Source organism: Trachurus japonicus, chromosome 5, assembly GCF_045865225.1.
Source record: "Trachurus japonicus isolate A0001 chromosome 5, Traja_1.0".
In the NCBI taxonomy this organism is placed as follows: Eukaryota; Metazoa; Chordata; class Actinopteri; order Carangiformes; family Carangidae; genus Trachurus; species Trachurus japonicus.
The window spans coordinates 29,172,560-29,189,965 of NC_140911.1; the positions used below are offsets into that span (position 1 = coordinate 29,172,560).

The 17,406-nt window shown below is 41.7% G+C and overlaps 2 protein-coding genes across 23 annotated transcripts in view; one reads left to right on the forward strand and one right to left on the reverse strand.

The window, feature by feature from the left end:
- Positions 1 to 9,866, forward strand: part of ca16b (carbonic anhydrase XVI b) — a 178,367-nt gene extending 168,501 nt beyond the window's left edge. The window contains exons 23-30 of the mRNA XM_085777215.1: positions 135 to 228; positions 649 to 725; positions 868 to 996; positions 1,155 to 1,301; positions 2,454 to 2,596; positions 4,696 to 4,831; positions 6,248 to 7,465; positions 7,882 to 9,866. Of these exons, the coding sequence (XP_085633341.1) occupies positions 135 to 228; positions 649 to 725; positions 868 to 996; positions 1,155 to 1,301; positions 2,454 to 2,596; positions 4,696 to 4,831; positions 6,248 to 6,394 (873 nt within the window). The 3' untranslated portion in view covers positions 6,395 to 7,465; positions 7,882 to 9,866. The remainder of the gene's footprint in view (positions 1 to 134; positions 229 to 648; positions 726 to 867; positions 997 to 1,154; positions 1,302 to 2,453; positions 2,597 to 4,695; positions 4,832 to 6,247; positions 7,466 to 7,881) is intronic.
- A 607-nt stretch (positions 9,867 to 10,473) lies between these two features.
- LOC146987830 (calcium-dependent secretion activator 1-like) overlaps positions 10,474 to 17,406 on the reverse strand; it is a 77,153-nt gene continuing 70,220 nt past the window's right edge. For all 22 annotated transcript variants that reach the window (XM_085777240.1, XM_085777232.1, XM_085777239.1 and 19 more), the window contains 2 exons: positions 13,106 to 13,210; positions 10,474 to 11,781 (listed from right to left, as the gene is read on the reverse strand). In XM_085777240.1, the coding sequence (XP_085633366.1) occupies positions 11,605 to 11,781; positions 13,106 to 13,210 (282 nt within the window). In that variant the 3' untranslated portion in view covers positions 10,474 to 11,604. The remainder of the gene's footprint in view (positions 11,782 to 13,105; positions 13,211 to 17,406) is intronic.

The window sequence follows — 17,406 nt, forward strand, 5'->3', positions numbered from 1 at the left end:
AACATAATGTCTTATTTTTCCTGTCAGATTTGAATTTGCAGCGACTCTCGGGCCTAAATTAAAATTTTCTGATCTTCTTTTTTTTGTGCTCTCTCTCTCTCTCTCTCTCTCTCTCTCTCTCTCTCTCCCACCAGCTGCTGACTCAGTGCAACACACGCTTTGTGGAGTGCTTCAGCGCGCACAAAGACTGCAACAAGGAGAAGAACCGCAACTCCTCAGTGGTTCCCTGTGAGTATCTGATCTGTTTCCCCCGCAGCCTGCAGCCCAGGCTGAGGTTTATGACCAGCAAGGTCGTGTCCAGCATGAGGGGGGGTCACCGGGCCGGTTACAGTGGCAGAAACAATTTGTTTAATTTAAATTGTAAATTGTAAAAAGGTTTTTTTTTTCCTATCCATTGGAATCAGATTAAAAACATTTCCTACATTTCCCAGTCAGTAAATTATTAACAACACTTCATATTCCAAAATTAGAATCTGTTTCCATAATCCTATAAATTCATCTTTATGTGCGTTCTCGGCTGCCTGACAGGGGAAACGGAGATACTTGTTGCTATAGCAACAGCGAGGACCGGTAATGAATGTGTGCATTATCAGCCGACGCTGGTTTATGAATTAAAGTGTGTTTTTCCATCTCCCTGCCTCTCCGCAGCCGAGCGGGCGCGGGTCGGCCTCACCACTCTGCCTGGAATGAAAGGAACAGATTACATTAACGCCTCCTACATCATGGTACAGTGTCCTGCTCCCTGTGTGGCTTCACTCTGTTGATGCCTCGTTAGCATCATTTCTTGGAGAATGAGCAGTCGTTTGCAGTTTTTTTTTTAACAATCCTCCCGAATGGACGACTAACAGCTCTTCTCTGTCACCACAGGGTTACTACAGAAGCAACGAGTTCATCATTACCCAGCACCCCCTGCCTCACACCACCACAGACTTCTGGAGGATGATCTGGGATCATAACGCTCAAATCATCGTCATGTTGCCTGACAACCAGGGCCTGGTACGCAAACAGTGAACCGTTGAGATCTGCTGTTAATCGAATCTTCAAATCTTTGTTTTCTTGTGCTTCAGCTCTGCTGGTGTCTGAGTTTTGACACCCTCACCCAAAATAAAGAAGTCTGACAGAGAACTGAAAAGGTTTTTTCCTTCTCTGTGCAGGCTGAGGATGAGTTTGTTTACTGGCCCAGTCGGGAGGAGGCCATGAACTGCATCGCCTTCACCGTCACACTCATCAGTAAGGACAGACTGTGCCTCTCCAACGAGGAGCAGATCATCATCCACGACTTCATCTTAGAGGCCACACAGGTTCCTCCTCCTCCTCCTCCTCTTCCTCCTCTGCACTTGATGTTTTTTTTATGATTGTGACATTAAAGGGATAGTTCAACAGTTTTAGAGGTGAATGCAGAGACTGCTTGCTGAAAAACTGTCCCTGAAGGCAAAGTGCATCAGCTAAAACAACTCTGTCTAGTAACGTTCTGTTATTATCTCATAGCGTGGTGAATGTGCAGGTCACAACTTGTCCACGTGAGCGTTTTGGAGTTGTTGGATTGTGTATTTGATGAGTTTGATCAAAGACGGTTTATAAACGAAGACCCCCCATGACGCGTCAGCTTCCTGTATACATGTCACGTGGGTTTCTGCACGGCCACGCCTTTTTAGGAGACTAGCGGCAGCCTTGAGTGTATTGACTCCAATGGGACAATTGAATGTGAACACAGATTATGGTCGATCCTTTCGCCCCACAGTCACTGAAGTAAATTTTGAACTCATTTTTCACAAGCCACATCTCTTCTGAACATTTTGACACATTGTTTGACACAATTTTCAGACGGACACATCAGGAGAAAATGAACATTGTTCACGACCTGTCTCTGTCTCAACAACACACTCTCGTGAGATTTGGTACAGATCTCCTAGGCAACGTAAAACAAACAGCCGCGAACTCCCGTGAAAATTATTTAAATAATTTTCGTCATGCTAAAATATGACTTTTAGTAGTGTAACTATTTAATATTATCATAAGAAAATATAAATATCTCACTTTCATCTACCTACAAATTTTATAAATCCACACACAGACACACAGACGAGGTGGGGTGACGGTTGGCCACGCCGATTTAGGAGACAGGAAGTGTATACGGTTTTTACCATTGGAACAGCCTCTCATGGGGTATCTTGGTAAATAGAGTATCTTTGGTTTGATGAGGGAAACCAAGAAATCCCATGAGCCTCCGTAGCGTACATTTGAGCAGCTCGCCGCTCTGCTCGGCCGTTCTAAAAACAGCTTGCACCGACGAATAAAGGTAACGAACCTACTGCTATGACTATAGGGATTATGGCAATGGGCCAGTTTGTCAAAATGTTGAGCTATCCCTTTAAGAATCTCTGCCATTATGTTATTTATATCATGTTCATGTTTGTGTGTGTGAGTTTACACTTCTCTCCTGTGTGTGACAGGACGACTACGTTCTGGAGGTGAGACACTTCCAGTGCCCTAAATGGCCGAACCCGGACGCCCCCCTCAGCAGCACCTTCGAGCTCATCAGCGTCATCAAGGAGGAGGCCATGACCCGAGACGGGCCCACTATCGTCCACGATGAGTACGCTCACATTAACTCCTGTTCAGGGATGGGAAGACACCGGCGTTACTGACGGCACTACTTTTTTTAGGGGTGTAACACAAAAATCACAGTACAATGTGTACCTCGGTTTTGAGGTCACGGTTCGGTTCATTTTCGGTACAGTATGAAACCAAAATGTAAAACATCAATTTGCTTGTTTATTAGGAACTTTTGTAAACCAACAATTTACACGTAACATTATACAAATATATGAAAATAAAATAGAATACTGTTGTAAAGTTCTGCCTGGCGGTAAAAATAATAATATTAATAATAATAATAATAGGGGGTCGAGTCCAAGTAATTTGACATATTTTGTCTCTGCTCTCATCCAGCCTGGAGTAACGGCTGGATGAAAGCAGAGAAGAAGACACTTTAAAATGTGACTGACTTGGCTGACTGTGATTGGATGAAATCAAGCGCAGAAGGTGATTTGAAAACGCATAAGGTGCAAAGAATATGATTAAAGAACAGCAGGTGAATGCAAACATGGAATCAGAGGAAAACACTGAGCACTTAGCAGGTTAGTGGCCTTGTGATGGGGAGGCGCGGTAACGCAATAGTTACTTTCCCTGGTAATTAGTTACTTTTATAATGTAGTCATTCAGTTACTAAGTCAGTTACTAGTAACTATAACTAAAACAGTAACGTGCCCAACACTGCTCCTGCTGTCCTGTCGGCTCAGGAAGAGTTTTGCTGTAGAATGATTTGATCTGGATCTGGAGGACATAAGTGTTTAATCTGCTTGTGAGTTGTTGTTGCTAAGAGACGCTGTGTTTGTGTCAGTGGGACAGTGAAGCAGGTCTCTCAGCGTGGAGTGTTTTCCATGGCTTGAGTTTTGAGTCCTTGGGTCCTTCGGTGTATGCTGCCGGCTCTGAGGATGTACCGACGGCCGTCGGGATAAACAGCGCCACTCAGTGGTGGCCAGCAGTCCTCCCTACAGCTGCTGTTAGTGGAAACACAAGTTTGAGTTTGTTTGAGTTTGAGTTGATTTATTCAGTCGATTAAATCAACAGACAAAATGCACTGATTGATTGGTCAGTAAGACATGGAGCAGCTGTAGGCTGAAGCCAGAGCTTACTGTGCCTCTACCCTTTGTACATCAAGATCTGCATTTACAACATGAAGATACAGAGAAAATAAAACCAAAACAAAACAGGACAGAATTAATATTATGACTTATATTTGCAAAACAACAGAGAACAATGAGAACAGACGAGCCTGACTTCAAATTTTTACAGTCGTGATACAGTGTCATGATACTGCCCTATAGTTGTCAAATATGTTGGATTTATACATTATTTAGGGTTAGGGTTTTTTATTCATAGTCAAGATTATTCCAAAGATTCACTCCCAGTATAGTTACAATGGCTAGTTGTTGCATGGCTTTTTATAAAGATGCAAAATCCCCTTAGTCCATGCTGGCTCTCTCGGCCTAAACACTCCTGGACACAGCGCTGAAGCAGGTGAAGCTGGTTGTGTGCTTTATACATAATGACAGCTGTTTTGAATTTCACTAGGTCAAGTATTTTTAAGATGTTTAACTAAATAAAGAGTGGGTTAGTTGGTTGTAGCATCCTGCTTTAGGAACAACTCTTATGACTTTCTTATAGAGTAGAAATACTGAGTGTAAATTTGTTTTGTAGGTGTTCCACCCAGTGACTTGAATACTCTTCATGTGCCCCCTGACAGACAGCTCCCACTCCCCACTCTGAGTCCAGTTGTGTGTAGCTACTCACAGTGACACAGTGAGGCTGTGACCTGACCTGCAAAGTGCAGTGAGATGATGTTGTGACTGAGCTGCAGACAGTTGAGGCCATCACACACGCTGCTTCCCCCTCCATTTACATCAGTCATGTTACACTAACACGATGTATAATTGCATCATGGTAGTGTAACATAAATGGCACCGACTGCATGAAAGAGACTTCCCACGTAACACCCATTCATTTACCACAGTGTATTTTATTTTGGCGGGCTGCTTCCCGGTTGTCATTTGGAGCGAGTGGGGTGAGTGTGTGTGTGTGTGTGTGTGTGTGTGTAACAGCACAGAGCTGACTGTGAGTGTGTCCTCTCAGGTACGGAGCTGTGTCAGCTGGGATGTTCTGCGGCCTCACCACTCTGTCCCAGCAGCTGGAGAGCGAGGGCGTGGTCGACATCTATCAGGTGGCTAAAATGGTCAATCTCATGAGGCCGGGAGTCTTCACTGATATAGTAAGTTTACATGTATGTGCAGGACAAACAGGAGGAATTTGGCAACAGTATTTTAGCTATTTCCAATATTTAAAGCTACATTGATCCAATAGTTTCATATGAACAATGGATCAAATGATTATAAATATATGTCATATGAATCACACCTCTACCGCTCCCTCCTTTAGGACTTTCAGATCATTGTCTTTCTCCTCAGGCAATGCAGATGCATCTCAATGAATGAGAATACAACTGTCAGGTCAGCAGTCTTTTCCATGATAGTGGAGCTACTGAACCAGACTAAGAGACCATTTAAAGGAGACATATTATGCCCCCTTTCCACAAATTAAAATAGTTCACAGGTGTCTTATAGACATGTCTGTGACATAATTAGGTCAAAATGCCAGAAGGATCAAACATCACAGCTCTTTTCTTCCTCCCAAAACAGCTCTGTTGAGAACGGCTGGTTTCAGTGCCTGTCCCTTTAAATGCAAATCAGCCACTGCTTGCCCCGCCCCGGTTATGCAAATCTGAAAGTTAGTTACATCACTAGAGGACAACTGAGGGAACAGCTCATAAAACCACATGGATTTCAAGCCTGAAAATTACACATTTTTTTGTCAATTCTCGCATTTTGGGTGCCAGAAGGCAAGACAAACACCTAAATATATGTTAAAGAGCCTTCAAAAAGTGATATTTCCATAATACGTCCCCTTTAAGGGCTCAGGAAACCTTTGCAGGTGTTTGGAGTTAATCAGCTGATTAGAGTGTGACACCACTGGGTTATAATAGTGAATATTTTCACTGTATTCTCAGTTTTTGAGATACTGAATTTTGGGTTTTCATTAAATGTAATCCACAATCATTACAATTAAAATAATTAAGACCTGAAATTTTTCAGTCTTTGTGTAATGACTCTATATAATATATGAATTTTACTATTTGAATTGAACTACTGCAAAAAATCCACTTTTACATGATATTCTCATTTATTGAGGTGAACCTGCAGTTGTGTATAGTGTAGTTTTAACACTGCAGTGTGACTTAATGATGTTTCATTAAGTCACATTTAAAGCTACAATTTTGGTGTCCACTAAAATAGAGACCAGTCAGTGGAATACCAGGTTTTAGTGCAGTGGGTTTTGATAAGCCTTCACTGCTGCAGAGGACTGGTGAGAGCGGTTCAGGAGGAACCATGCACGTTGCTATTAGACCCAAACTATGAGTTACTGTATAAAAGGCCCCTGTAGTAATAAAGGTTTTATTCTCACATGAATGAAAAAGATATACCGTTACTGATGATTGCATCATATCATAGTGTATAATTTTTGTTTTTGTGCTTTTTTTTTTACTAATCTTTCACAGTCTTTTATAGTTTTACAGTACAGCATGGGGAGTGATCTGTGGTGGTAACATATTGTGTGTTTCCGTGCACAGGAGCAGTACCAGTACCTTTACAAAGCCATGCTCAGCCTGGTCGGGAACAAGGAGTGTGGCCTGAGCCCCATGCACATGGACACTAATGGAGTGGTGGTGATTACAGACGAGTCAGACCCTGCAGAGAGCCTGGAGTCGCTCGTCTGAGGACATTCTTATGGGCACTTAGTTTGTAAAAATCCGCGAACTTTTCTGAGGCCTTTTTTGCCAGACTATTGATTAAATGAATAACCTTATTACTTTTTATACTGATAAATGTTTTTTGATATTTATGTTTTTGCCCTTTATTTCTTGTCTTAAATGTTATCCTGCTGAGCGTTTGCACCTGTTTAAGTTGAGGTGGGGAAGAAGCAGCTCTGTCCAGTTTGCACTATCCTATCAGTGTTACTGCCTAAAAATCCAGCGAGTTGAATCCTGGCGACATGACAAGACTGGGACCTTTGGACCGCAATGGAGACCAACCTGCAGCATGAAGACCAGGATGAGTGGAGGCCACCGGCCTCTACGACAGTGTCTCAAGATCAAACACGGAATCACAACGTAGCCCAGCATGCATTATGTCACTTTGTCACCTCGATCAAACAAACTGTTTTCAGGCTTCGCTCCACATGCGTGAAGTTGTTTTTCACACGTGAAGAGACTCTTACCTGCCTAATATTCATATATTGTCCAAATATTTCACTGCTGTCTTGTATAATGTACTTATGGCTTATTTTGTTAAAGTGTGTTACAACATCTAATGTGAACATATATTGCTTTTTACAGGGATTTATATTGTTATATATTGTTATATTGTTTTTATATATATGTATATGTATATATACATATATATGTATATGTATGTATATATATACTTTTTTTCTTTATTTTATTTTATTTTTTAGTACTTTTGTCCACTGGCTTGCTCGAGCTTCATCTTGTCCTGACACAGCTCCATACATGTTATTATGTTCCGCTTTTCTAACCTCAGCTATCAAAGCTCAACTGATGTTAACACATGTAATTATAAGTATCTATTGACACAATGCAGTGCCTACAAAAAGTATTTGACCCACACACAAAGTTTTTCATGTTTTGTTGTGCAGCATTGAATCACAGTGGAAGTGATCTGGATCTCTGTTGTTATTTATTTTTGACACTGATTTAACAGGAAAAAAACAAAACAAAAAAAATACTGTCAGAGTGAAGACAAATATCACAAATAGATGGAAATGAACAGTAGGGCTGGGACGATATGCTTTTCTCCCGATTCGATTCTTCTACGATTTTTTGGATGCCGATTCGATTTAAATTGCGATTCTACGATATTGCCGATTCTCTCGATTTTTAGTCGCATTTTTAACATTTATCTGCACACAAACACTGTAGGAGCCTATAAATTAACATACTCCATTATAAAATGAACTTAAACCCTTTTCAAAGCCTGTACTCTCTGTATGTAAAAGAGGCTAACAAATACACATTGCACAATATTTTAAAAAATTCAAAAAAAATTTTTTCAAAAATTCAAAAAAAAATTTTTTTTCAAAAAAAAAAAAATCGATTTTTGAAAAAAAAAATCGATTTAAAAATCGTCAAAAAAGATATCGCGATATCTATGTGAATCGATTTTTTCTCCCACCCCTAATGAACAGTGCAGAACTGATTGTGCAAGTATTCACTATCCATGAGACCATTAGTATGATTACCTTCAGTCTTTGTAGATCAGACTGGAGCAACATTTGGACACTGCATCTCGCTCTCTCGTGTCGCACTATGGTCGTGCAGCAGCGGGGCTCAAGTCCTGTTCCTGATGCAGGACCAGACTGAGGTCTGAGCTCTAATCCTGTCACCCAAGACATTCAAATTGTTGTTGGTTTTTTTTTTTTTTTAAAAGAAAGAAAAAAAAAACACCACTGCATAGTTTTGGGCTTGATATCTGTCTGGACAATAAAACTTGCAGTTATCCCAGAGATTGCAGCAGGATTCTTTGTACACATGTATTTATATTTTAGTGGATTTTCTTGCGTTGGCGCCTCATCCTCACCAGGCTGCATGGATTCCATGGTGTTTCTCCTCCTCATTTGTGGGGGGTTTGCTCAGTCAAACCTCCCACCTCATCACAGCTTTCCTGAGCTTTGTAACTTTTGACCAAATATGTGACACTGTTTGTGACCCGTCAGCTGCTGTAAATCAGCCATGAAGCTCTGCAGCTGCGTCTCGGAGGCCTCACTAGTGCTTTCTCTCTTTTCCCTTTGAGGATAATAGATGTGTGCCATGCTTTTTCTGTTGTTGTGATCATTTTAGAAATATTCAGTGCCTTGGAAATTATCTTAATTCCTCTCTTTATCTGTATTTTCAGTAAACATGTCACAGATTTATTCACACACATCTCTCTGCCTTCATTAAGAAAAAAAAAGTATCCAAATGACATCCCCTGTGATTCAAAATTGCTACCCATGCTGAAACATGACAGTCCAAATGGTATAGGGGCTACTGTACTTTTTATAGGCAGTGTAGTTTCTTTTTCTTCTTCTGTTTTGGTGGCTTAATGCTTTATTTGTAACCAAAGATGTGGTTCCAGTTTGTAACATGTGAGTGGTTTTGTCCTGAGATCTATTTAATCAACAAGAATTTAAGATTCAAATTGTTCAATCTTGCAGATTTCCAGTGTCGACGGTGTCAATTGAACCAGATCCGAGCATGTTTCTGTTCTCGCCTCAGGAACTCACCTCACAGCAGATAATCAGTACATGGCGCGTTCCTCACACTTAGATAACATGAAAAACTGATATTATTTAGGCTGATATTCTGTCTCTGCACTATTTTGTGATTATTAATTATAAGCCCTTTTCAACCATGAACATCCCTCTCCTCCTCCTAACTGATTTATGTATCTCCATAGTGTGTATTTTATGATGAAACCTTTTTTTTTTTCTTTGCTGATAACATCCACTTCTCTGCTAAAGGGGAGTTTATTAAATCCAGTGAAAACTCTCCAACATTTGGAGAAAAGTCCAGATGACTTAACACTCAGCCCTGCAACAAAACGTGTGCTTTGCAGCAACTGCAGTTAAGTTTGATTTCCTTTTTATTATTTTTGGTCTGAACGCAGAGAGGACGCTGCTCTCTGTTTGATATTTCTATACACTCATTTAAAAAAACAAAAACAAAAAAAAACACGAGTGCTGTTGCTTCAAAAACAAAATGACTTTAACCTTTGTGACCATAGACGTTTGTATTTTCATACAAAGATCTGACTTGTGTAGTGGCCCTGTGACAGATTGTACTTTATTCAGATCACCACTGCTAAATACCCCGACAGCCACAGCTACACCTGCCTCTGAGAGGTTCCATGCTGGTGTTTACACCACGTTTTCATCATACTTCAGTGGTCCAGAGGATGCAGTATGTCCTCAGTGGATTTCAGCCAGAGTGGTGGTAGAGTTTGATTTGTAACTTAAATAAATGATGAACTAGTTTTGTCCTTCATATCACATGCTTATATGATAGTATCATAGCCATATATCCCTATGATACTGTTATATATCATATTATAGTGTCATAGTGTTATTTAATAGGTAAACTGTATTGCTATACGTTAAATAAAGTCTGGGTTTGGGTGCACAGCATCCTTGTATTACATGCAACCGCTGTCTGTTTCTTTTTTTTTGTTTTTTAATGTTTAAGTAGCTACTTCCTCCTGTCGCCCCCTGCTGTCAGCGTGGGAATACAGAGGGAAGATTCAGATCCAGATCCATCTAGCTTAAACATCAGCAACAAACTACACCGAAAGCATCAAAAATATTATTGTGTGGACCGGTTCATGTTGGATTGACACACTGAGAGGAAAATAGCTTTTTAACTGTTGCTCACTTTGATTGTAAGCTGTTATCTCTTAGCAACACAACCACAGATGTTCAGGGAAAATATCACTACATCATTTTCATATTGATGGGAAAAAAAAAAGAAAAGTGATGATTTCCAGTCAAATTCTTGAGTTTGAAGAAAAATGTCATTCTCTCTCATTAAAGTTGATAATTTAATGTTTATTTGCTATGGCATGAAATCCTCAGACTGTTAACCACACATGAATGTGTGTGTGTGTGTGTCATTGACATAACATGCTGGGCTAGGAAGTAACACATGTTCCTGAAGAACAACACATGAGTAAAGGTACTTGAGCTCCTTCCCACCGGTACAGACACTTGATGTACAGTTGAGTGTAAACACGACAGGATGATGCACATGTACAATAATTTTTATTTCGAGGCCACAGCTCTTGCATATTACAACTGTTGGCTTTCATAAGGCAAAAGCAAGAATGAATCCACCAGCTAATTCACACAGAAAACAGAAAGCGTTGGGGAGGGTGGGAACCCACAGGCATGCAGCGATGGCTCAGAATGCAATGTACAGCATTTTATATTTATATATATATTTATATAATATATACAAAACAACAGTGAGACCCAAACAAATGCCAGACATCTCATTCTACACAATTACAGAACAAAGACAGACCAACTTTTTTTTTTCAATAAAAAAAATTATTTTTGCTCTTTTCTCTGTAAAAGTGCAACTCAATTAAAATAGAACCTGTTTCAAGGCCTTTTAATGTTGAAATAAAAATAGAATCTCCCGAGTTATCAAAATGGAGCTATGAGAATATTGCATCTCTAGAATACCCACTTGTTGTTCAAGATTCCTGTTGAACCATGTCTAATTAGTAATTGAGATGAGATCACATAGCATTGACACATGATAAAAATGCAGGTCTAGACTTACTGTTGATGTTAATAACAGTGACTAGACGACAGTTTATCTGGAACAGCCGTAAACAAATACAGAGGTTTATTTTCAGTTTGAAGCAGTTGGCATTCACTTAGAAACGGACAAGACAAAGAAAAGGGTCCACACACTCATCATCACAACAATGTACCATTAATGAATGTAGAATACGACAAAGAAGCGCCATATAGGTTTGCATTGGACAGGGACACACCTATTAATCTCACTCAACATTGTCAAACAAATGGTTCTCCATATTGCTTAGTAACACATAGAAATGAATTTAGAAATGAATGAAACAAAGATAGGTGCTATCTTTATCATGACACAGCTAAACTGCCAATCATGGTTATTTTTTAACATTTTTATTTTGATTTTCCTCAGTATAAGTACTATTTTTATAGTTAATAGTTCCTTCATAGGCATTTCGAGCTGACGAAGAGGTCCTAGAGTGGCTATCTGAGTTGGTACATGCATCGGTAACCAGGCTAAAGTCAAAAGTGTTAAAGGGGAGGGGTGGGGTTCGGGGGGTGGGTCAGAGTGAGGAGGTTCAGGGAGGGCGGGGCTGGAGTGTCAGTGCACGGGCTCTAGTCGTCCTCTTCATCCTCCTCGTCGCTGTCCTTCATGGAGATGCCCTGCATGCCTCCTTCCCTCACCGAGGCCGTGGCCTCCTCCACAGTCAGACGGTTGCGCACCGTGTCGTACATCTTGCTGTTGAGGGTGGAGTCGAGGACGCCCTGCAGGCGGAAGTCCCGGTACTTTTTCTGCAAATTGGGGGTGGGGAGGGCAAGAGATGCATCAAAGATACTCTTCTACTACTAAGACAGCCCATTACAAGCTGCGCCAATATACACTTCTTTTTTTTCTATACATAATTTTCACCTTTGTTGTGTTCTTGTTGTTGTTAATGTTATTGTTGCTACTGTTTATTGTTTCGTTATTGTTGCTGTTGCTGTTATTTTTTGTATTCCTTTTTGGTTTAAGTTTGCATGTATACCATGATCATATTTATTATAATGGATTTGTATCAATGATTTTGATTTTTGTGAAATACATATATATATATATATATATATATATATATATATATATATATATATATATATATATATATATATATATAATAAATATACACTTCCTGTCTCCTTAGTGGGCATAGTCCCCAGTACCCCAACCTTGTTTCTACAGTGATGCTGCGTTGGAGACAGCTCCGAACTCATAGGAGCTCCCGCTCGGGGAAGTTGGAGGAAAAATCAACCCAGACAGTTGTCTGATGTCACACAACAATCTGGACCCGCGCAGAACCTCACCGTCAATGGTAAATCACTGATTAAAATGCATTTTAAATGCCAAAATATGCCTCAACTCTCAGTACTTTCAATTCAAATCCACACTCAAAACATTTATCTTCGCAGTCTCTTATCTACAGTTTAGTCTGTGGTCACCAACACATATTTAAGTTTGCATCTGTGTAGTCTGTTTTTATTTGTACCAGTATTGCTTATTTAAGTTAGATTTCCGTATTTGCTATTTGTTTTGTTCTTTTCATCTGTGTATTTTAGCTGTGAAGCACATTGAGTTGCCTCTGGCAGGAAATGTGCTTTATAATGTCTTCTTCTTAAATGTCAGTTTTTCCGATTGCAGTGAAGAGTGAAACCGGACTGAATGGACCCGCTGTGATTGAACACCACCAGAGGAGATCTGTGCCAGATCTCATGAGTGTGTGTTGTTGAGACAGAGACAAAGTTCATTTTCTCTTTATTTGTCTGTCTGAAATTTGCCATTTTAGCGTCAGAATGTTCAGAAGCTGAGAAATTAGTCCAACATTAACTTTGGTGACTCTGGGGTGAAAGAATCAACCATGTTCTGTGTTCATGTTCACTTCTCCCATTGGAGTCAATAGACTCAAAACCTGCTGCTGCTGGTGGTCTCCTATAGGGGTGGGGTAGAGGCGACATCCACATGACAGATTCAGGAGACCGACTGGTAGTGCAGCGTCTTGTTTCTAAACCCTCTTTACGTCAGTGCAGTGTGGACACATGTGAGTTGTGAGCGCCGTGTGGAGCTGCTGGCTGTCTCCTGTCTCACCTTTGTGATTCTGATGAGGATCTTGAGCTGGTAGACGTGGAGCTGCTGATCCATGCGTTCAGTGAGCCAGGTCCCCAGCAGGTTCATGGTGGCAGTGTACCATTGCTGAAACACATAAACACAACACTCTCCAGCAAAACACACACTCACACACATACTCAAGACATCATAACATAGAACTAACCTTTGAGACACACGTGGACCTCTACACCTAAACACCGACAGCATATGACAGCAACATGAACATTCACACAGTCCAGTGTGTGTTTCACCATCACCTTCAGAAAACCCGGCGCGCTGTGTTTTGTTTTCCACTCATTCCACCTGTGTGTTCAGTTAGTGAGGAGAGATGTCCAGAGTCTAACCCACTTCACAAGAGGACAGTCTTGCATTTCATGAGTCCCAGTCAGAGGTCAATGCAAGTTACCAGGCTGTGGTGATGTCAGAATGAAGTCGTGGTCAAAATAAATAAATCTTAACAGCTACAAAAGAATCACAAGCCACAGAGTGCTGCGCTTGTTCCAGCTGGTTCTCTTTTCCTCTATCATGCAACTTTAGTGTCATTTCAGAAACAACAATAGAACTTATACTACTCAAGATTTCTGTCTGGTTTAAAGCCCCTGAAAACCCAGTTACACATCTTACAGATTCGACTTGATTAAATTTAAAGGAGACATATTATGCCCCCTATGCCCCCCCAGGTGTCTTAAAGACATGTCTGTGACAGCTCTTTTCTTCCTCTCAAAACAGCCCTGTTCAGAACGGCTGGTTTCAGTGCCTGTCCCTTTTTTTTTTTTTAAGTATATTTTTCGGCTTTTTTTGATAGTGATGACAGTAGAGATAGACAGGAAATGGGGAGGCAGAGAGAGGGGGAATGACACGCAGGAAAGGTCTGCCCGACGCGGGATTCGAACCGGGGACGCCTGCGGCGAGGACTGTAGCCTCTACATGGGGCGGCCGCTCTACCCACTGCGCCACGCACCGCCCCTCAGTGCCTGTCCCTTTAAATGCAAATGAACCACTGCTTGCCCCGCCCCTTCTACTGGTCCCAGGTAGGGGTGGTATTATGCAAATTCGGGTCCTAGTTACATCATTGGAAGACAACTGCTCCGAGAGTATGGGGTCGGAGGCCCTCTGCTGAGGGCTGTACGGTCCCTGTATGACCGGAGCAGGAGCTTGGTTCGCATTGCCGGCAGTAAGTCAGACCTGTTCCCGGTGCGTGTTGGACTCCGGCAGGGCTGCCCTTTGTCACCGGTTCTGTTCATTATTTTTATGGACAGAATTTCTAGGCGCAGCCAAGTGCCGGAGGGGGTACGGTTAGGGAGCCACTTGATTTCATCTCTGCTTTTTGCAGATGATGTGGTCTTGTTGGCTCCCTCGAGCCAGGACCTTCAGCATGCACTGGGGCGGTTTGCAGCCGAGTGTGAAGCAGCTGGGATGAGAATCAGCACCTCTAAGTCCGAGGCCATGGTTCTCGACCGGAAAAAGGTGGCTTGCACCCTCCAGGTCGGGGGAGAGTTCCTGCCTCAGGTGGAGGAGTTTAAGTATCTTGGGGTCTTGTTCACGAGTGAGGGGAGAACGGAGCACGAGATCGACAGGCGGATCGGTGCGGCGGCCGCAGTAATGCGGTCATTGTATTGGTCCGTCGTGGTGAAGAAGGAGCTGAGCCGAAAGGCAAAGCTCTCGATTTACCGGTCGATCTACGTTCCCACCCTCACCTATGGTCATGAACTCTGGGTCATGACCGAAAGAACTGGATCCCGGATACAAGCGGCCGAAATGAGTTTCCTCCGCAGGGTGGCGGGGCGCTCCCTTAGAAATAGGGTGAGGAGCTCTGTCACCCGGGAGGAGCTCGGAGTAGAGCTGCTGCTCCTCCACATCGAGAGGAGCCAGCTGAGGTGGCTCGGGCACCTGTATAGGATGCCCCCTGGACGCCTCCCTCGTGAGGTGTTCCGGGCATGTCCCACCGGGAGGAGGCCCCGAGGAAGACCCAGGACACGCTGGAGTGACTACGTCACTCGGCTGGCCTGGGAACGCCTTGGGGTCCCTCCGGAAGAGCTGGAGGAAGTGTCCGGGGAGAGGGAAGTCTGGGGATCCCTACTCCGACTGCTGCCCCCGCGACCCGGACTCGGATAATGCGGCGGACAATGGATGGATGGATGGATGGAAGACAACTGAGGGAACAGCTCATAAAACCACATTGATTTCAATCTAGGGAGCCTGACAACAGATTGTTTTGTCAATTCTCACATTTTGGGGGCCAGAAGGCTAGACAAACAAAAAACATGTTAAAGAGCCTTCATGAAGTGATATTTCCATAATATGTCCCCTTTAAACACTGATGAGGCTAAAGAAAAACTAGAAGGCCAGAGCATTACTGTATTTGTCCAGTTCAAACCAGACAGAGGACAGACGAAGGTGTTTTGAAAGGGAAACTCTCTCATCTATATGGTTCATATAAACATGGTCAGCTTAGCTTATCTTAGCATACAGACTCTACTCAAATACTAGGCCTACATTTGAATGGTTCTGGTGTACCTTTACATAAGTACTTACATTTTCTGGTTCTCTATATATAACCTCAATACAAGGCAACTATTTGACTTATATACTATATCTATAATATTAGGCTACTTCTCACACTTACATGTGATCATCTTGACACCTTGCCTTTGATTTAATTATCCAACAGTTTAACAGGGTCTTTACACATTTAAACATTATTTATAACAGTCCAGTAATATAATAATATAACTCTGACACAGTCCATTCTCTAATAATGACTACTTCTGATACTTTATGTGCATTTTGCTGATAACACCTCTCTACTTTTACTTGATTGATATTGTAATTCAGTATATTTAAAGCAGATGTAAAGAATGTTTGTCGCCACACAGTACTATGTGCTACTATGCTAGCCTGTGCCGAAAGCAAATTCTGCCGACTTGTTGTGCAGTCCTTAATAAATGAAATAATAATAAATAAGTGTAGTCGGGCTGCATTACTAACAGTAAGAAGCTGTAGGAGGAAACAGGTTTTCAGGGCCTTTAAATCCATCAGACAATGAGTCACCTGCTAATAATTATGTATAACCCACTCCCCAAGATACCTCTGAATTAAATATGACCAATGTTCTTAAATCACTGTTGGTGACACAATGACAAATTTAACCTAATTAAGTTCATCTACGACCTATTAAACTGAGTCATGAGGCCGTTGAGCTGGCCTTATGGTTTGTTTCAGTAAACGCTCCCAACTCACACACACACACACAATCACACACTCACGACGAGTTTGACATCAACACAAGCAGAATTCGTCGCAGGCCGAAGAGCTGAAAAGAGGCATTTTAGAGTCATTTACTCAGAGCACCGACACTGCTGCCACTCCACGAAAATAATAAAACAAGGGGAAGTCGCAGTGTTGACAGATTTATCCGTTTTGAACTGTAATTACCCTTTGAGATCCTAAAAAAAAGTCCTAGTCAATATTTTGTAAATGCTGCATTGCCCATCAATCACTAAAGGCAATTACTTTGCCTTTATTCATAATTTATTCAAGTGGAAAACCCAAGTTGCATTTAAAATACCCTACGCTGGTTTTAGAGAAAACGACCATGGGGAATTTAAATTATAGCTCTGACACAAGTTCATTAGCAAAAGAAAAATAGAATGAGAGTGAGTAAATGGTTAGCAGGCAGGGAGCAGCGGTGCTATTTTCTTGTACTTTCTCTCTGCTTTGATTTGAGCTGCAGTTTCACCAGACTGTGTACAGTATTTAAGTTTAAAGTGACAAGAGAACAGCACCCAAGTCTAAGAGAAACATCGCCGTACCACCGATATCAAGAAAAGAAGTCAACTTTAACAATGTGAGTAGGCAGGAATGCAAGGGGAAGTTTATGAGGCCCGAATTAGAAAGCGTGAGGATTTCATCTGTTTGGTTGCTGAGGCTCAGGCTTTGGTTTATTTTGATCTGGATCAGCTGAGATGGTTGAGAGGTTAAAGACTTGAGGCCGGATATGCAGATGCCTGTCCACTTCACAGTCGAGTTGAGCGTGCAGTGCATGCAGACCTCGTGGGTGGGTGGCAGAGTACGTGCTAAGGAAGGCTGCTCTATGTGCAAATGAGGCAGAACTCTGAGGAGGAGGGTCATGCTAGAAGATGTACACAGGAAGATTATTTGACTCTAAAATCATGCCAACCAACATAATGTGATAAAACAACGCAACACAACACTAGAGATAAGTGCCACTTTTTTTTTTCTTCTTCTTTTTTTTTTTTTTTGAAGAGAGGAGGCAGCAG